Below are 18058 nucleotides of genomic sequence, written 5' to 3' on the forward strand. Positions count from 1 at the left end.
CATGGAGCCTGCTTCTCTTTCTTTCTTTCTCTCTCTCTCTCTCTCTCTCTCTCTCTCTCTCTCTCTCCTCTTTCTCAAATAAATCAATAAAATCTTTTAAAAAAATAAATAAAGGTAAGATCTGGAAACTCGAAATATTAGGGAGCCTTCTCTTATATGGCTGGAAGTGTCAGGCTTGGTGTCTTTTCCAAACCAAATTAAACCTAAACTCAAATTCCAGGTAGGTGAAAAAAAAAAAAATTCCAGGTAAGTGGAATTAGAGCATTTTTCCCCATGGGGCTCATGTCTGAGAATCTAAGATTATCCCTTGCCCACCCTCATTCCACTAATGTCTTAAGGATACCCAGATGTTGCTGAGGAATAGGTAACTAAGCAGTATATGTCTTCATTCTCAAAGGGAGCCAAAATGCCAAGTTCTTATTTTGTTGTTTAGATGCAGAAGTCACAGTAAAAGGAGTCACAGTTCCAAAACTATTTCTTAAAGTCTTGGGTGGGAAAAAAAACAATTATATATTTAGATGTAATACCGAAGTGAGTCAAGTTATAAAAAATGGAAAATACTGTCTATTTCAAAGAGACATATTGGTTGGAAGCTGAAAAACAAAATGTACCCCCCCCCCAAAAAAAAAAAAGGATTCCAGGATTTTACATGTCAACTTAGTACTTTGTGAATTAATACAGAATAATTGCACTGGAGTATAGTTTTCTTAATCAGCCCAGGTGTATTTACTGGGGAAGGAATAAATTATTCCAATAACTGGTGTTAGGACAATGACTAATCATCTGGGGAAAAGAAACCAGATCCTTACCCCATTTCTCATGGGAAAATAAAATAAAATAAAATAAAATAAAAATAAATAAATAAACCCACCAAACCTCTCCCCAATGAATTTAATGATTTTAAAGTCAAATACAGATAGGAACATTTAGCCAGGAAAACAGACAGGAGAATAGAATGTTACAGTGAAGAAGGGCTTTTAAAGCATAACAACAAAGAGCAAAGACAACAGAGACCAGGCTGATCAATTTAACTACATTAAAATTAACCATAAATTTCTAAGACCAAAAAAAAAAAAAAAAAAAAAAAAAAAGGCAGAGATCCTGAAGAAATATCTATGATATATATAACAAAGGGTTACTATCCTGACCTGAACACACAAAAATTCTTATCAGTTCATAGACATAAAGGCACAGTGATAGAAATCAATGGACATGAATAGACCATTTCAAAAGAAGGCATTGTTGTTAAGTACATATATATAAAAATATTTATGTAGCTTCACTAATTCAAGGTAATGCACAGCAGAAAAAAAGCATGCCAAGGTTCAATCTGGCTTTCAAAAACAATAGTGAAAATATAAGCGAGTAATCTCTCAATCTTCCCAGAAGACAATTTAGCAATTTATCTCGAAGCCCACTCCTCCTCTTGTCACCAGCCCTATCCAGGCATACTCTGAAATCATTCACTGATGTGTGTGCTACAAAGACATTCACTGCAATTCCATTTACAATCAAGAAAAATTGTGAATAATTGTATGTCCAACAATAGGGGATATCAGTTAAGTAAATGATAATCCACCCATACGTTAGGGCACTGAGCAGCTACTAAAAATGATGCTGCGGAACAACTGTATAGCACAGAAACAGTGTTAAGTGGGAAAGTGCAGTTTTCAGGACAATTCTATTTTTTTAATCTGAGTATTTTTAAACTTTTTACAAGCAATATATGTTTTTGATATAAGAAACTAAAGATGGTTATTTTTGGTTATTTCACCAAAAATAATAACTTGATCCACTTAATAGGAAAGGAAAAATAATGCAGATGTAGCCTCTGGTCCCTTCCTTTCCACTGAAAGATCATGGGAGCCTCGGCAGTCATTTAGTCTGTTTGGGCCTCAGTTTCTGCATGTGTAAAACAGGAATAACGACCCCTTCCATATCTCAGATGTACAGAGAAGCCTAATAACCTGATTACATGAATATATTCTCTCTAGATGCATAAAAGTCTATTTTGCTGTGTTGTTGTTTTGGAAATGCTGTTATCATACCAACAATGTGAAAAAAAAAAGCTGCTCAATTCTATTTAACAAATGTGCCCACCTAGTTGGGCTGAAATGCCTTCCTGCAGTCTCTCTGCAAGTGAATTCAAACACCCTCTCCTTCTAGCAGCCCCGCCCAGCTGCAGGGAAGGCTTCCTCTTTCTGTTTCCCATGACATCTGCTCTGCATTGCCAGGTCCCTCAGACCATTTCCATGTTTTCTGTGGCATCATTTCATGGTCTGCCTCTCCTCATCTTGAGACATCCCTCACTCTGCCTGCCCCACCTTCCACAGGTTAAGAACCCCAGCATGCCTGACATGGGCCACATCAATCTCTTGGGGACCAGCCAAGCTTGAAAAGTACAAAAAAAGGCACATTCCACACAGGTACAGGGGTTCTCAGCCTTGCCACTACTGACTTGTGGGAGCTGGGCAATTCTTTCCTGGGGCCCGTCCTATGCATTGTAGGATGCTTAGCAGCATTCCTGGCCTGAACTCACGAGATGCCAATAACAACTCATTCCCTCCCTTCCCCAAAGAGACACGACAACGAAGACATCTCCAGACATTGCCAAATGCCCCCAGAGTGATAAGGGGGCAGACTGCACACAGTAAGAATGGCACTATTTTCTTATTACTAATGGGCATGTCCTCTAAGCAGCAGACACGGAGATCAAATAAATGATCATTTCAAGCACGGTGCCTTGACAAGAGAGTCCATGCGAGCGCCTCAACCAGTCTCCTGAGACTGAACGATGGCTGACAGGGAGGGCACTGTTCTCTTCCCTCCTCAGGTTCTTTCTCAGCCTTGAGCAAAAGGAAGGGGACAGCCCCCCTGAACCCAGAGCCTATTTGCGTCTCCTCTGAGAGCATGTTCTGGAAGCACTACGAAGCGAGCGTGAAGATCTTTTGTGAGATTACTTATCTCAAGCGCGTGTCACTTTTTCAGCACCATAAAACTGAAATACTTGAAATAGATGTCACTACATTTGTCATGAACTGACATGGCCAATTAATATTACAAATTCACCATGGAGAAACGCTTCCAGCTCCCAAGGTATAAACTGCTGAACATCACAATTTCATCTTGTAACAATGGGCCAACCTCGCCAGGGCTATAAATACGACGAAGTTGATTAAATGGTAAAGAGCACTGTTCACTGGGAGTCGCTTTCCAGGGTTGACACTTGCACCGCACCTAAAGTTAACAGGTGCCACCAGTGTCTTGGCTGAAAAAATATACTTTTTCTCTCTTTCTTCGGGAAAAAGTTGACTGCTGCGTACCATGTCATTCTTCTCCCCACAGCTAGCAGGTGGCATGCTCATTATGTGGCATGAAAGATTCTGGACACAGTTGTCCCAAGTTGTGGTGCCATTTAGCTGGTTGGTCTTTTTCTCTTTTTTTTTTTTTTTTCTTTTCCTTTCTTCTCTTCCTATCATCCTTTCTTTCCTTCCTTCTTTCCTTTCTTATGTAATTAAGTGGTGCCATAGCCAAACTCTTCCTCCTAATGAGGCCCAGGTGGGCTTTTGACCCTGAGACAGACATGTTGGAAATGAACTGGAAACAGCAACTGGCCTCCCCTTACCTTCTCAGGAGCCTGCTTCGCCCCCTGGGAGTGGACCATCTTAGCGCTCAAGCAGAAAAACACCATTGTTCCCAGTCACACAGTGATTACTGGGTGATTTTCAAACACTCCACTCACCACTACAAAGAGCGGGCATTTGACATGAACTCTACAGGGTATTTAGGGGCTGAAAAGCCTTGACTTTCCTTTCTTGGTGGAAGTTTTAAGTTCCAGTCCTGTGGCTTACTTCTTTACATTGTTGGTTTGGAAGACAGAGAGAGTGTAAGGGAAGAGATTATGTATTAAGGAAAATAAGTAGTGGCCAATAAATTACCCAAACAGAATAAACAAAGTCGACTCTGGAAATAAGGTTTTGGAAGAAGGTGAGACCTATATGCATGAGCGTATGAAATGAGAGAGAAATGTGTCAAAAACAAATTACAAATCTTCCAAATACAGGATTACACATGAATGAATGGTAATAATCACACATCACTCAAACTCAGTGTGTGTATTATGTCCTGCATTTCATCAAACAGAGTTAGCTCTTGGGTCATTAATTAGCAACCTCGGTTCTAGATACCAGAATCTGAGAAAGGCTATATAGCATGCTGGTCCTGCCTCGGTACTGTGATTCATTTCCTTATCCACTTCTCTTTTTCGTCCATTTTGCAAAAAAAGAAAGAAAAAAAAAGCCTTCTGAAGAAAAAGAAGACTTTTCCTTTCAAAAGAATACTCATGAGTCTTTGCTCACAGAGTTCACCATTAATGGAAGTAGGAGACGGCTTTCTTCAAAGCACATTTAATTAAAGTAATTTACTAACTCCTTTATGTCTAACACACACACACACACAATACTATAAGAAGTTTTATGTATTTATACTGTACTTTTTTTCCCTTATTTTTATTCTCTCAATAATGGACTCTTCCTGTTTTAGAAAGCAGAACCACTCCATACAAAGAACAGTTTACTCAAATACAAATAGAAATTATAGAAAATATAAAAATCCCAGTAAACCCTTTAATCTCTAACTTTCCAAGCAGGTGAATTAATATAGAGGACATTCGAGATTTATTTTCTTTAAGCTCCAACAGTGAAGAGTGTTTCAAAGTCATTCTCAAAGCTCTGGAGATTTTAAAAATCCAAATGAACCAAGCTTAACTCTGTGGTGTGATATATAATAAAATCTACTCCAGGATTCACCTACTTAAAGATATACGGTACATTTGGATAAGAGAAAAAGAAATAAGAGAATCTAAACATATACGGATCTAACGATTAAAATTTTTGAATAAAGGTTTTTTTCTTTAAGTGATAAACACAAGCTTCTCAGCGGGTATTTTGTACCTTGATTTTTCCAAAAAGAAATTATTGTAGCAAATGCTACACGAAGGGAGGAAGCTACGAGCACGTTTCCCAACCAAAACAAGGTCCCTACCCTGTAACTGTGGGCACCTCAACATCATACTATAGCTGAGAATTGCCCTTGGAGTCCTTTCACTCTTCTTGGTTTGAGTCACTCCACCACCTGTAAATTGCTTTTCATGTCAAAGAGAGTGTAAATGGTCTTATCCTTAAATTTCTTGTCTTACATGAGAAAACATTAAGCATATTTCAAATAAAAATTTACAATTATCAACAGGCGTGTGAAAGATTAAATACCCAAGCTAAGACAGCTAAGTTAAAAAAAATAAATAAGAAGGTGATAAAATGGAACAGAGAATTTTGATTTTCTCTTTATAATCTGAAAATATCACTGGAGACTGTGGAGGAAGCCAAGGAACAGTCAGAATGCCTTTGGGGAATACTTAGGAAAAGTCATTTCAGTCATACAGTTATGATCGAAAGGAACATTTGTTAGATAATTGTTATTCACACTAGTAATTACCCAAACTGAATAAACAAAGTCAGCTTTGAAACTCAAATTATGGAGGAAGGTGAGGACTCCATGCTTGACTGTATAAAATCAGAATGATACTAGTTAATGTTATTCTTTTGCTTAATTGGAAACATACTCGATATAACCAGCCTTGCAATCACATGAAATTCACCCACATTGTATATGAGGCTCAAGAAATGGAACCCAAAACCCAAGAAATGGAACCCCCAAGAAATGGAACTCCAAACTCAGGAACACATCAAACAAAATTCCAACACATTCTAGACACCATTGATCGGATAAAGAATTTGAGTGAGTGCCCTGAATAACATGCATTAGCAATCATGGGGCATTACTTTACATACCATAGAAAGAGAAGTCATTTTAAATTACTTTTGAATTTATCAAAATACAATTGATAGAGTAATTACACTGATGATTCCTGAAACATTTTTAAAAACACTATTACTTCTTAAGATACAGTTCGTACACAATACAATTCACCCATTTCAATCGTACAATTCTGTGGGTTTTTGTGTATTCAGTTATGCAACCATCACCACGGTCAAGAAAAGAGAAGAGAAAGAAAGGGAAGGAATAGGGAGAGAAAGAAGGAAAGGAGGAGCAAGAGACTTAGAGGCACATCATCTACGGCGCATTCTCATGATGTTTGTCGCTGTAGGATTCTCCACTCTTTTCCAAGGTGACAGAGCGCCAGTTGCCTGGTTGCCAAATAAACTCTCTCACCAAATAAAGCAAGAGAGAAAGCAAAAGAAAACTGTTCATTCGCAAAACTGAGACTCACCGAGTTAAAAAATTAAGTTGTACAGATCAGAAATGTAATCATAGGAGACAAGCTCTGAGAGTTTTTCAATCACTGTGGGGCTGCATCAATTTAAAGTCATGTTACATTAAAGAGAAAAACGTCTGGGAGAGTCCCCCCGTGTCACTTTAGATTAGATTTGTTGTTGTTATCAGGCTGTGCATTTTGTCGGCCTTATTTTACATTTTAAAGATATTGCTTAATGCCCATAAATAAGAAACATATAACCTATGACTTGTTCTCGTTTGCCCAGAGATTAGCAGGCAGCACAAATTAACATGAAGAGTGAAACACAGTGTTCATCTAGATTCATATTAACATATTAACTAACTTCCTCAGAGCAATCAAACAGAAGGCAACTTCAAATCCAGCGACTTTTGTTTTTTTTTTTTTTTTAACTCTACTCCACTTAATTTAAAAGTTACACAAAAATCAATTTGTGGTCTGTCTCCCTTCACCTATTCCACCATGTAGGAGGGAAGTGGAAAATTCTATCCGGTTTGTCTCAGCATCTCGTCAAGTGCTACTTCCTTTAGCTCACCAAGATCTTGTTAAATTGCACACGAGTTTAGTTCTGGGCTCCAAGGATCTCTAAACATCAAGTTGCATAAAGGTGACACTTCACCAATTTAAGTGATAAGTTTTCAAATTGTGAAGCGCCTAATTGCAACAATAAATTCACCTGGCTTTCCTCTCTGACCAGACATCCGTATCTTTAACAAACAAAAGTGGCAGTTTAAAAACAATTAGACTCAAAAACTCTAATGAATAAAAATCACTGTTTCTATAGTGAGTATATAAACCTGGATGTGCTTCTACATGGCATGGCACACAGGCTAAAGGCTTCAGGAGCCAGGAAAGGGCCTGCCTCTGAAAGTCACGCCCCTAGACATCAGACATCTAGAGAAAACGTTAAATCCTCATCGTGACAGGCAAAAATGCAGTGACTTTATCATTATAGTGTGTTTTCCTTAGAGGAAGGAGAGTGCTCTTCATATTGTTTGACCACAGAATTCGATAAAAGACTGCTTCCTCCCCATACAGTCCAATCATAACACCCACCAACAAACCACCTCTTAATGACAAGGGCACTGAGAAAAAAAAAGGAGGGACAAAGTCCACAAAAAATTGAGACGGATGAATAGGGTTGGGCCTTTGCTTTCCGTGGAAGAGGAGGCTGGTGCTGAATATTACAGGAAACTGGCATGTGAGTTTCCAAACTGGCTCTGAGTTGCCAAGGGCATGTCATCCAGAAGGATCTTTGAGGGTCATTTGACTGCACTCTATTTCCCGCTTACATGCTGACTTCGGAACCTGACCTCTGCAGAAGACGAGTCTCCACGGTCTCCATAGCATACAGAATTATTTATCCCTGTACCCCTATATATTAAACACCCTTTCCCGGTAGGTGAAATAACTGTTTGCTGAGTGAATGGATGAATCTTATGTTGAACGTTACTAGCATGTGCAAAACACTTCATGTGACACCTGGCACGTAATAACTTTCAATAAGAGATTTCTCTGCTGAACTCCTGGTAAGCTTTTTGGTGCCTCTTAAGGTCAGAAGCTCAGAACCTGGCAGAAAAGTCTGGTAAGGCTCTGATCTCATCAGGTGGATCATGCTCAGCACAGCAGGGATTTGCAAATAGCAGTGTTCTGTCTTTAATAGTAAATTAGCCCATGCAATTATTTGGGATCCTTTACTTTCTACTGCTCAAACAAAAGCAATTTCCTCCTTGCCCTCCATGCTCTTCTTGTACCTTTACCATTTTTTTCACCACGGTTGTACCTACATACAGTTGTACCTATTTCTACCAGCCAGAAAGCAGGACCAACCTATTATCCTCCCTTTGGGCACTAAGCCATTCCATACATCCTGAGAGGAAGGCCAGGAAGTTAGGAAGGAAGTGCTGAATTTTATTACTGTGTATGTAGGGCAATGTGCTAACATTGTGTGGGAGACAGAACAATGCCACTCCCTCTCTCAAAGGTGCCCAGGTCCTAATGCCCAGAACCTGTGAACAAACTTAGGTCACATGGCAAAGAGGAATTCAGGTTGCAAATGAAATGAGATTGCTAATCAGCTGAACCTTAAACAGGGATAATGCCGTGGGTTACCCAGGTGGCCCCAAGGATCAAAAGTGTGGGGGCCTTAAAGACAGGGAACAAGACCACCCCTGGAGCCTCCAGAAGGGAACCCACATCAGACTTCAATCCTACAAACCTGTGAGGTAAGAAGTGGGTGTTGTAGAACCACTACATTTGTAGTCATTTGTAACAGCAGCAAGAAGAAACTAATACTTCTGGATACAGTGAGCATAACTCCTGTCAACCCACCAGTGATCTGATTCACAAATATCCCAGCAAAGTGTCGATCTGCTTTAAATAATTAAGCCAGACTTCAGGGGTCACAAAGACAAAAAAGAAATTTTGTATTTGTTATCAGTATTACTATGGTTTCCTTATGATTTGTGCTTTTCAGCTGTTCATATTTAACAGACCAGAATCAGAAATCTCTTAAGATGGAATGGCCCACATAGGTCACTTGCCAAGGCAGGCAGTGTGCTTCCTGGAGAGGGCAATAGATAGCCACATGCTCCTGATACTGCTATGCCTTTTACTAGCTATCCTATCTTAAACCAGTTAACCTGAGCCCCGGTTTGCTCTGTTGTAAAATGGAAATAACAATAGTTCTAACACCTCAAGGATGATCATTAGGGTGTAAAAAGATAGGACACTTATGCATACAGTGCTCAACTCAGCACCTGACACATAGTGTTTGAAACTAGCAAGAAACAGCATGGGACTTAAGTGATTTGCCAAAGAGCAGAGTTACATGGCAAAGATAGAAATACGATGCAGTCTCCCTTCCCCGGCTAATGATACTCCCCTACAATACCCTGTGTCTGATACAGAACCTTTCATTGACTCAAATCAGTGGATTTGAGCCCACATTGGCTTAAATATCAAGGACAATCCTCTTAATTTAACCCCATTCTTATACAGGTCTCTATAAAGCCATTTGAATATAATTAAGTAGCAAACACTGTCACACCAACAGGACTAAAATATACCAAGCCGAGACACAGATTCCAGCCTAGCTCCAACTGTTTAAACTGGACAAAAAAGAATATGTATTCATTGACTGTTGACATTCAACCCATTTTCACGAAGATAAGGTGGTTCATTAGCAAACAGACATAAAATCAAACTATGAAACCTACGAAGGCCAAAGTGCATACAGAAGAGCGGAGCATCACGGTCACAAAGAAACCAAGAGCTAGCCTGGCACTCCATAGGTTTAGCAAGCCCAGCAGGGGCTTTAGGCATGAATGACAGGACAGACGAGCAGTATGGGAGATACGCTGTCATTCAGAGGAAGGCACCCTCCCAGGGGGGGCGAACACCAGAAAGGCTTCAGGGGAGGTCAGACGTGAATAGAGACATAACACTAATGGCAGCAATGCTGAGGGCCAGGCCCTGTGCTCGGTAACTTATAGGGTTTGTCATCCAACCCTCACACAAACCCTCATTGGTGGGGACAATTATAAACCGCGTTTTACAGATGAGGAAACTGAAGTTCAAAGAGGTTTGGCACTTGTCCAAAGGTCACACAGGAACTAGAGGGGATCCTTCTGAGTAACCCTGAAAGTACTGATAACTCCTGGCAAGAGGAACAGCAGGGACTATGTGGAATGAGCCTGTGGCAGGGGCGGGGATCCTGAGACCTGAGGGGCAGGGAGGTCAGTCTGAAATGTGGGACCCACATGGCACCAGCCATGAGCCCAGCTGTATAGTCACAGCACAGGTGGCTGGGGGACAAGGTGCTTCTGCCCCAGAACACTGTTTGGACCTCCTTTCAGTGCTCTGAAGAGCCGAGACAGCCCTACCAGGGAGGCGCACAGCGGAGCGTGACATGTTGATCAGCTCCTGCTCTGCAGCAGGGCCTGTCCCCTCACACCCCGGACAGGTCTCAGACAGCCTCCTGAAACTGCCCTGGGGGCCCCAGAGGCCCTGAGGTCTCCAGAGCTTGTCACTCAGGCACCGAATACACTTAGTCTAATTGGATATTATTCCTTCTTTATGAAGCCAAGCAGGTTGTTACCCAGTTCCCTGGGTAAGACACTTGCAGCTTCATTTTGCAATTACATCTCCCTGGTATTTGTCATGGCACAGAAGTGAAATCTCTGTGTCGCTGGTCTCCGATGTCATCTTTTCCTTCTGTTTAAAACGTAGGTGCTATGCCAGGTCTTTTTAAATCTGTAAGTGCTTTTCCATCCTCTAAAAAAAAAAAAAAAAAAAAATCCTGCAATATCTGACCAATTATTTTCTTACCCACATTAAAAATAGATGCCATTTCCACTGCCACTGTGGCAATTATTAAAACTGCTAACAGTTCTTGCTAACAGAACTCCTGGTTCTTTAATTCTTTGGGGCACACAGTAGGCTTGCACGGCCCTGTCCTTTAGAAGTTAGGCATAGCTTTGGACTTGTGTGGGCCAATGAGCTGTGGGAGAAATAACACTTCTGGGTGGAAGCTTTAAAGGCCAGGCACTGATTTGCCATGTCCCATTCTCTATACTGCAAATAACAGAGGCATGTGTAGGAGATGGTGCCCGGTCAGTGATTTTACTGAGCAGAACACCTCCCCTTCCCATTTCTCATGAGTGAGAATAAATTCATTGTTTACTGAGTCATGGAGATCTGGGGATATTTGTTACTGCAGCACAACCTAATGCATCCTGACTGGTAAAAACCATTATAACCAGTTCAAAGTCCTGTCTTGATGTTCTATCTCCTCGTCACAAAGTTGGCTTTCCTTTTGTCTCCAGCAGTATGGGATCACTCATGAGCTATCAAGGGCGGGTTCGGCAGCCCGCCTAGATTGTGATGACCATCCTACATACCACATCCTTTTTGGCTCCTCCCTCTCTGTGCAACACATTCTCTTCCTTGGACCTAATTCAGATTCACAGAGCAAGAAAATAGACCCTGGTTTCCCTCCCTACCTGGTCCTGAAAGGTGTTGGAGTCACCAACATTTTAATTACAAAACACAAATCTAGGCACAACCAGCCTATTAGTCCTCAGAAGGTTTTCTAGAACCCAAAGCGAGGCACACATATGGTCAAAGAAGGGGTCATTCCTCTGTTCCCCTGGCAAATTGCCATGATTCTTGGGGCCTGAGTCCTTTCTGAATGCCTTAGCATCATTTCCTCTGAAGTTGTCCCACCAACCTAGATTGGTCAACCTCTACCTTCAGAGAAGCATCTCCTGTTCCTACTCCTTCCGTAACAGAAGCTAGTGGCCAAAGAAACAGAACGCTGAAATATTGTCAGCCACACCGCTGCTGAGGTCAGATGCTACTCTCTGAAATCAGGCTGCGATCTCTGCCGAGCGCCTTACGGAGAAGGGCAGTTCCTAGCACTGTATCACAAGCAGGGTGCTCACCTGCTAGCTACCTTCAGACACCCTTTCCAAATACCCAAAAATAAGAGAATATGATCAAACAAATAGAATTACCATGATGACGGGCTAGAGACCTAAAATGCATGATCTCTTATGTTCACAGCAAACTAAAGCTCAGCGGTGTGAAATGGCAGAGCCTGGATTTGAAGCACATTCTTCTTCTTTCGGGCTCATTTTCCTCCCACTCCACCAAACTTCCATCCCTCATGACTTTTTTTTTTTCTTTTTTGGTATTTTTTGTATTATTCTTCATGCCAGGAAGATCCTCTCCCATCATACCCATTCTGAAAAGTCTTATTCTCCCAAGTTATCCACACTCACCCCGAACCCCTCCTTCTGGAACCTCTTTTCCACAGTGTTATGTCTTATCTGTTCAGGCTGCTACAACAAAATATCATAGACTGGGGAGCTTAAATTACACACATGTATTTCTCAAAGCTCTGGAGTCTAGAAGTCCAAGATCAAGGTATCAGCAGACTCATTCCTGGTGAGAGCTCTCTTCTAGGCTTGCAGACAACCACCTCACCGTGTGCTCATATGCTTTTGTGCTTGGTGCATGCCTGCAGGGGAGGAGATCTCACTCTCTTCCTCTTCTTCTAAGGGCACTATTCACATCACAAGAGACTCCCTCTCATGACCTCATAGAACTGTAATCACCTCCCAAAGGTCCCATCCCCCCATATCATCACACTGGAGCTCAAGCTTCAGCATATGAATCCAGAGGGCACACAAACATTCAGTCCGTAACAATCGGCAACAGAATTGGTGCCTTAACTGTAGGCACACAGTCTAGCTGCCTATTTTTTCTAATTTTCCAAGGTGCCACTCTTTTGCTTCATAATACAGGTCTTGACAATGCACCAGCAGCAATAGCGACTGCCAACATCCACGGGCACTTTTAGATGCAGGGACTTTATTATAAAGTTCACACCTGCGATCTCCTATCTGCAGGGCTCTCTCCTGCACTCCACACGTGTCCCTCTCTGCCTCAATGTCAGCTCACCAATGAAGCCTTCCCCAAAAACCCTAACAAAAGTAGTGCTTGGCACACAGTAGGTGCACAACACATATCTCATGAGTGAATGAACGAATGGAAGGATGGAAAACACCCTTCAAAGGCAAGCCTGTGGACTCCTTATGATGTGTGAGTTGTATGTGATGGCCATGAGAAGACCCAGCTGGTTCTGCCATCAGCTTCCTGAGAAGTAACACCCACCCCAGACTCATGGGAGATGGATAGCACCGGAACTGAGCCCCGGATGACCCATCCTGTGCCACGGAGCTGGGTCAGGGCCAGAATCAGAACCAAAAATAAATGGCCTCCAGCTCTCTAGCCTTTCAGTAGGAATATCTGAAGTATCTTTAATCAAACTTTAGAGGCTCAAATTGCCCACAATTCTAGAAATGCCTCCAGTTACTATGGATTTATCAGTGAAGAGAATGAAATAAAGAAAATTTGTTTCATAGTTAAAGCCAAGGCCACTTTATCCCAGATGTACTTAAATCACTTAGCTCTTAACAGAATCTTTAACTATAAATATACTAAATTTGGTAGTAGGATAGATTAACTACAAAAGGAAATTAACACTGCCTCAGAGAATGGAGATAACATATTAAAGCCACTGATAGGCTACTTCTGAGAATTATAACTGGGTAGACCTAACATTTTTAAATGGATATTAGAGATGATGAAATAGTACGCGGCCACCCTCCGAAATGCAATTGAATTTACATTGATTAAGGCAGAGGGAGAAAATCTAGTATTAGAGAAGGCCTTACATTAAAAACTTTAAACAAGCCCCAAAATGATTCCTTAGGAAATAGGTTTTGGTGACTAAATGGTGTGTCATTAGTCCTCCAGCTAGAAACTGCAGTAGTTAGTTCCATTATGAACATGTGTGTGCAGGATTTCATCTATGGGTACATTAACACTTGGCTTCCAAAGAGACCAGCAGTGACAAACCAAGTTTGCAGGGCTCTGTCATTAGCTCTGTTTGCATTCTCCAAAGCAAACCGCCAGTCTCATGATGCACTACATTAAAAATCCTATGTGGTATCGAATGCCTGAAGCTGATGCTTCCCCGTTAAATACAGCACAGCTCAATTAACGGCTCTTCAATATACAATTTAATTTTTCTTTCATCTTGATCCACAGCCTGGCTCAAAATGAGGAATGCTAGAATAGATGTACTTTGAATATTGAAGCAAGTCTTTATAAATAAACCTATCACACTTGTAATGATTTCTGTCATAACATGACAAAAGAGATGAAGCTCAGCGTCTGGCACTTCTACTCACACGTCATTTTTCCAACATCACCAGAACCTACAATTTTTTTTTCTTGGCTTTTCCCTAACGTTTTTTTCCAGTTATCCCTGAATGGCATTCTGCTGTTTGAGAAAAGTTTATCCTTTTTTTTTTCCTTCCCTGTGTGACAATTCTTCAGAAGGAACAAAGAAAATTACTATTCTGTTACTTACATGTAAGGTAAGGAATGTAACTTATAAATGAATTATGAAGGTCTTACCCTTGGAAAGACATACATATTTCATCATAAATGTGATCCATAACGTTTATTCCACATACAGTATTTATATTTACACATGATTATTCAAGGTTTCTTTTAATCTCACCAAGCTCATACTTTCATAAGCAAATCAAACATTCTCCTTTAACCTATAAGGCACAAAATAGAATGTACAAAAGGTGCTCCCAATTGACCCTGCAACACATACTCTCTCCCTGGATGGAAGGTATTATATTTACAAAGAACGCTGTGAATCCAGTGATTTCTCAAAGGTATATGATGCCGTGTTCAAACAGCTCCATGTGCTTGCTGTTGGTCAAAGCAGCAGCTGTTTCACTTTGGACCAGAGACCATTTCTTCTGTTTAAACATATTCATAAAAACAGATGTGACAATGCTTCATGCCTTAAGTAGCAGCAGAGTAGCAGTGACTTGGATTTCTCACAGTCTTTTTGAGCTGGTTGGGAAAAGAACAGGGCCCTCCCTCTACAAGTAAATGAAGTATCAGGGGAGACAGGCTAAAACTCCAATCTCTATCTGATCAAATCATTCCAACTGCTCTTTTTTAGGCCATAAGAGAAGGTTTCTTGCCAAGCTGGGTAACGTCATAATCACGTCACAATGACAAAACATTTATTTAAAATTTACTGGTTTTATCCCAGGGTATTTTTCATGTTATAATTTAAAACCTACTTTTAAAATTTTAAATACATTTCAGATTTTTCAACTCATTCAATGCCTATTTAAGCATAAAATAGAAATTACACATAAATATGTGTGTGTGTGCAGCCAAAAGAAAAAGCATTCAAAACAGGAACTGACAAAGCTATCCATAGTTTAAACATCTTCCTTCCATTCTTACCTTTCTTTGCCCAATACTGTACAGCTTATATAATTTAGAGGGAACTATGTGGGAAAAAAAAAAGGGCTGTAAGAGACTTTTTAATTGTCAGAGATAGAGCACTTAGAATTTATAGTAATTAACTAGTCATTATTTCAAATAAGAACATTAATTGGTATGTTCAGAAAATCTGCAGCATTGCAAAATTTAAAATAAACATTACAAAGATATCATTTACAACTAATCTATATTTACCATTGAAGTGAGCTTCAAACTATATTTCTTTCTATTATGCTTTTATTGGCTACAGCACACAGCAAATGGGGTGTGTTATGTGCAGCTTCCTAAACACCTAAATTTATAAAACCCAATTACATAAATTAATTAGGAATGAACCATACATTTATGCCTTTGTTTGCAACTGCAACATATTAAACATGACAAAGTTAATAAGTAGACCCTAAAAGAAAAAATAGTGCCATGTATTCATTTTCCATAACAAATTTTTATGAGATTTAATTTGACTTGTCTAGTCCTAAGGGTCATGATTCTTAATAAATATGCAGTTTCTTGCCATTTCATATATATGTAAGGGTATGTTTTTATGGTTCCTAAAGGACCAAGAATGTATAAATTCAAGAGCATTTATTTCCAGTTCGAGAGAAAGAAGGGCAAAGAATCACTCAAATGTTATTTCTATCTTGCTCATCTACCAAAGACAGCATTTTGGTAACCAGAGCAGTACACACACAAAATTAAGTGATTTGCCATCACCTAGCTTATCACAGGATACATCCATTAAAATAAGTTTAGTCTTAGCTCCAAGGGGGAATAAAGCATTGATAGGAGTTGAAGGCCATCAGAAGAACGTGGCTGGAAAGAGAATACAATTTTTTAATGCAAAAAATCAGAACCCCAAAAATGTGCAATATATTTTCAAAAATCAAATAATCCTACATCATTCTTGAATGGTATTTTCCTGCATGGAAAATGCTGAAAGAAAATGGTATGATTTTTTTTTTTAATGTAAAAGGAAAAAAGTCTGGAATGAAGATAATCTCTCCCCTTGCCCCCAGTCAACCCATATTCCTAAGAGAATCATTCATACGTGCCCACATGATTCTCAGGTTCAGAAACGCAAGCTGGCAGGAGTGTGTGTTTGAGTGCATGCTTTTGACCTGCTTAAGTCTTGGTTAGAGGAAGAGTAGTGACTTCATGAAAAGCCTGTTCCAGGCCTCTGTTCCATCACAGCCCCTGGCAAACATGAAATTCTTCAAGTCACAGACCACCTTGGCAAGTCAGATGATGCCCCGTGGTTCCCTGCCCAACCTGTTCTTGATGGCTGGAATAAGAGGGATCTCTCAGCAGAATAGATGAGAATGCAGAGCTCCTCCTATCACCATAGGAGGTGAGGCACAGTCTATCTTAAAAGGGCCTGACTTCACCTTCATAAGGCAACATCCTCTCCAAGGACCCTGTGGATGCGAAACCGTGAACAGAGGAAGCAGCTTCCAGGCTCATCAAGCCTCAGACCCCTTGATGGCTTGACCCTTCCATCAAGCCTCAGACCCCACTGCTCCATGTGGCTTCCCTACAGGTGCCTCCAGCTCAACAGGACCCACACGCACTCATTTCTCTTCCTCCTTCTCCTCCTGCATGCTAGCTTTCAGTGAATAGTGCAACAACCTAAGCACCACCTGGACACAGCTAGAACTCTTCCACCCCCCTTCGGCCATCCCAGCGCCCACCTCAGTGTCTACTCCTTCAGCTACCTCTCTCCAAGTCAGCTTCCCCTCTCCATCCCCACTGCCGGTGCCTCCCCAGCCTCTCACATCTCCTTCTGTGATAACTGCAAGACTCCGTTACCAACCTTAGCAGGCTAGGCTCCAAATGCTGCGAGGCTTCCCGAATGCTCACTGGAGCAAGGACAAAGCTTGCTTAATTACTGACTGCTGTATACCTCACCCCCATTATAAAACTCACACTCCCCAGCAAGCTATTAAGGCTTTTTGTGATATTCCCTCTCTTTCCTATTCATCTTCCTCTCCTGCCACACATTCATTGTCTGCCTATAGCCCAGCTCTCCTGAAAAACCATGGACCTCCCAAATGTGCTTCTACACCTTCAGTCTCCAGACCACTGCCCACAGGATATTGTCAGATTGCAATGCCTTTTTTTTTTGCTTCTCTTCTCTTTGCTAACTCCTAGTAATTCTTCAAAACTCATCTCTTCTACCACACCTTCTCTGACTCCCTCTCCCACTGATTGACTTAGATATTATGGTGGTGCTCAAATAGGTCTACAAATTCTTTGACAACCCTCCCCTCTAGAGGTAGAGTCTAACTCTGCTCTCTGCGGGGTGGACTGGATGAAGTGATCCACTTCTAATGAACTGACTGTGGCAGAAGGGAAAATGAGTGACTACTGAGAAGGGGGCATACACAGTACTGTGGTTTCTACCCCACACTCTCATTCCTGGATCACTTGCTCTGGAAGAATTATAAGGACTCTCCAGCAGCCCTATGCAGAGGTCCCTGTGGTCTCCAGCCAAGAGCTATGTAGGTGCACCATCTGGGATGTGGATCCTCTAGCCCCAGTCGAATCTTCAGATGACATCTTTAAAAAAAAAAAAAAAAAAAAGACTGATTTATTTTTCTAGAGAGAGAGAGCAAGCATGGTAGGGCGGGAACAGAGAGAGATGAGAGAGGAACTCAGACTCCACAGTGAGTGCGGAGCCCAATGCAGGGCTCATTCTCACAACCCTGAGATCACGACCCGAGATGAAACCAAGAATCAGATGCTTAAACAACTGTGCCACCCAAGTGCCCCTTCAAATGACATCTTGATGACAACCTCATAAGAGAGCCTGTGCCAGAACCACCTAGAAAAAGCCACCCTCCAATTCCTGACCCACAG

The 18058-nt window shown here is 41.1% G+C and overlaps 1 protein-coding gene across 16 annotated transcripts in view; it reads right to left on the reverse strand.

Moving 5' to 3' along the window:
- The window catches only part of WWOX (WW domain containing oxidoreductase), a 952589-nt gene that overhangs the window by 844822 nt on the left and 89709 nt on the right, over window positions 1-18058 (reverse strand). For 2 of the 16 annotated variants that reach the window (XM_035716868.2, XM_049110686.1), the window contains one exon: window positions 14334-17758. The exons of 13 other annotated variants lie outside the window; for them this stretch is intronic. In XM_035716868.2, coding sequence (XP_035572761.1) covers window positions 17663-17758 — 96 coding nt within the window. In that variant the 3' untranslated portion in view covers window positions 14334-17662. Of the gene's footprint in view, window positions 1-14333; window positions 17759-18058 lie in introns of those variants that run through there. One more of the 16 variants, XR_004816180.2, reaches the window with a different exon arrangement.

The sequence above is a fragment of the Canis lupus genome, chromosome 5 (genome assembly GCF_003254725.2).
Source record: "Canis lupus dingo isolate Sandy chromosome 5, ASM325472v2, whole genome shotgun sequence".
NCBI classification, from domain to species: domain Eukaryota; kingdom Metazoa; phylum Chordata; class Mammalia; order Carnivora; family Canidae; genus Canis; species Canis lupus.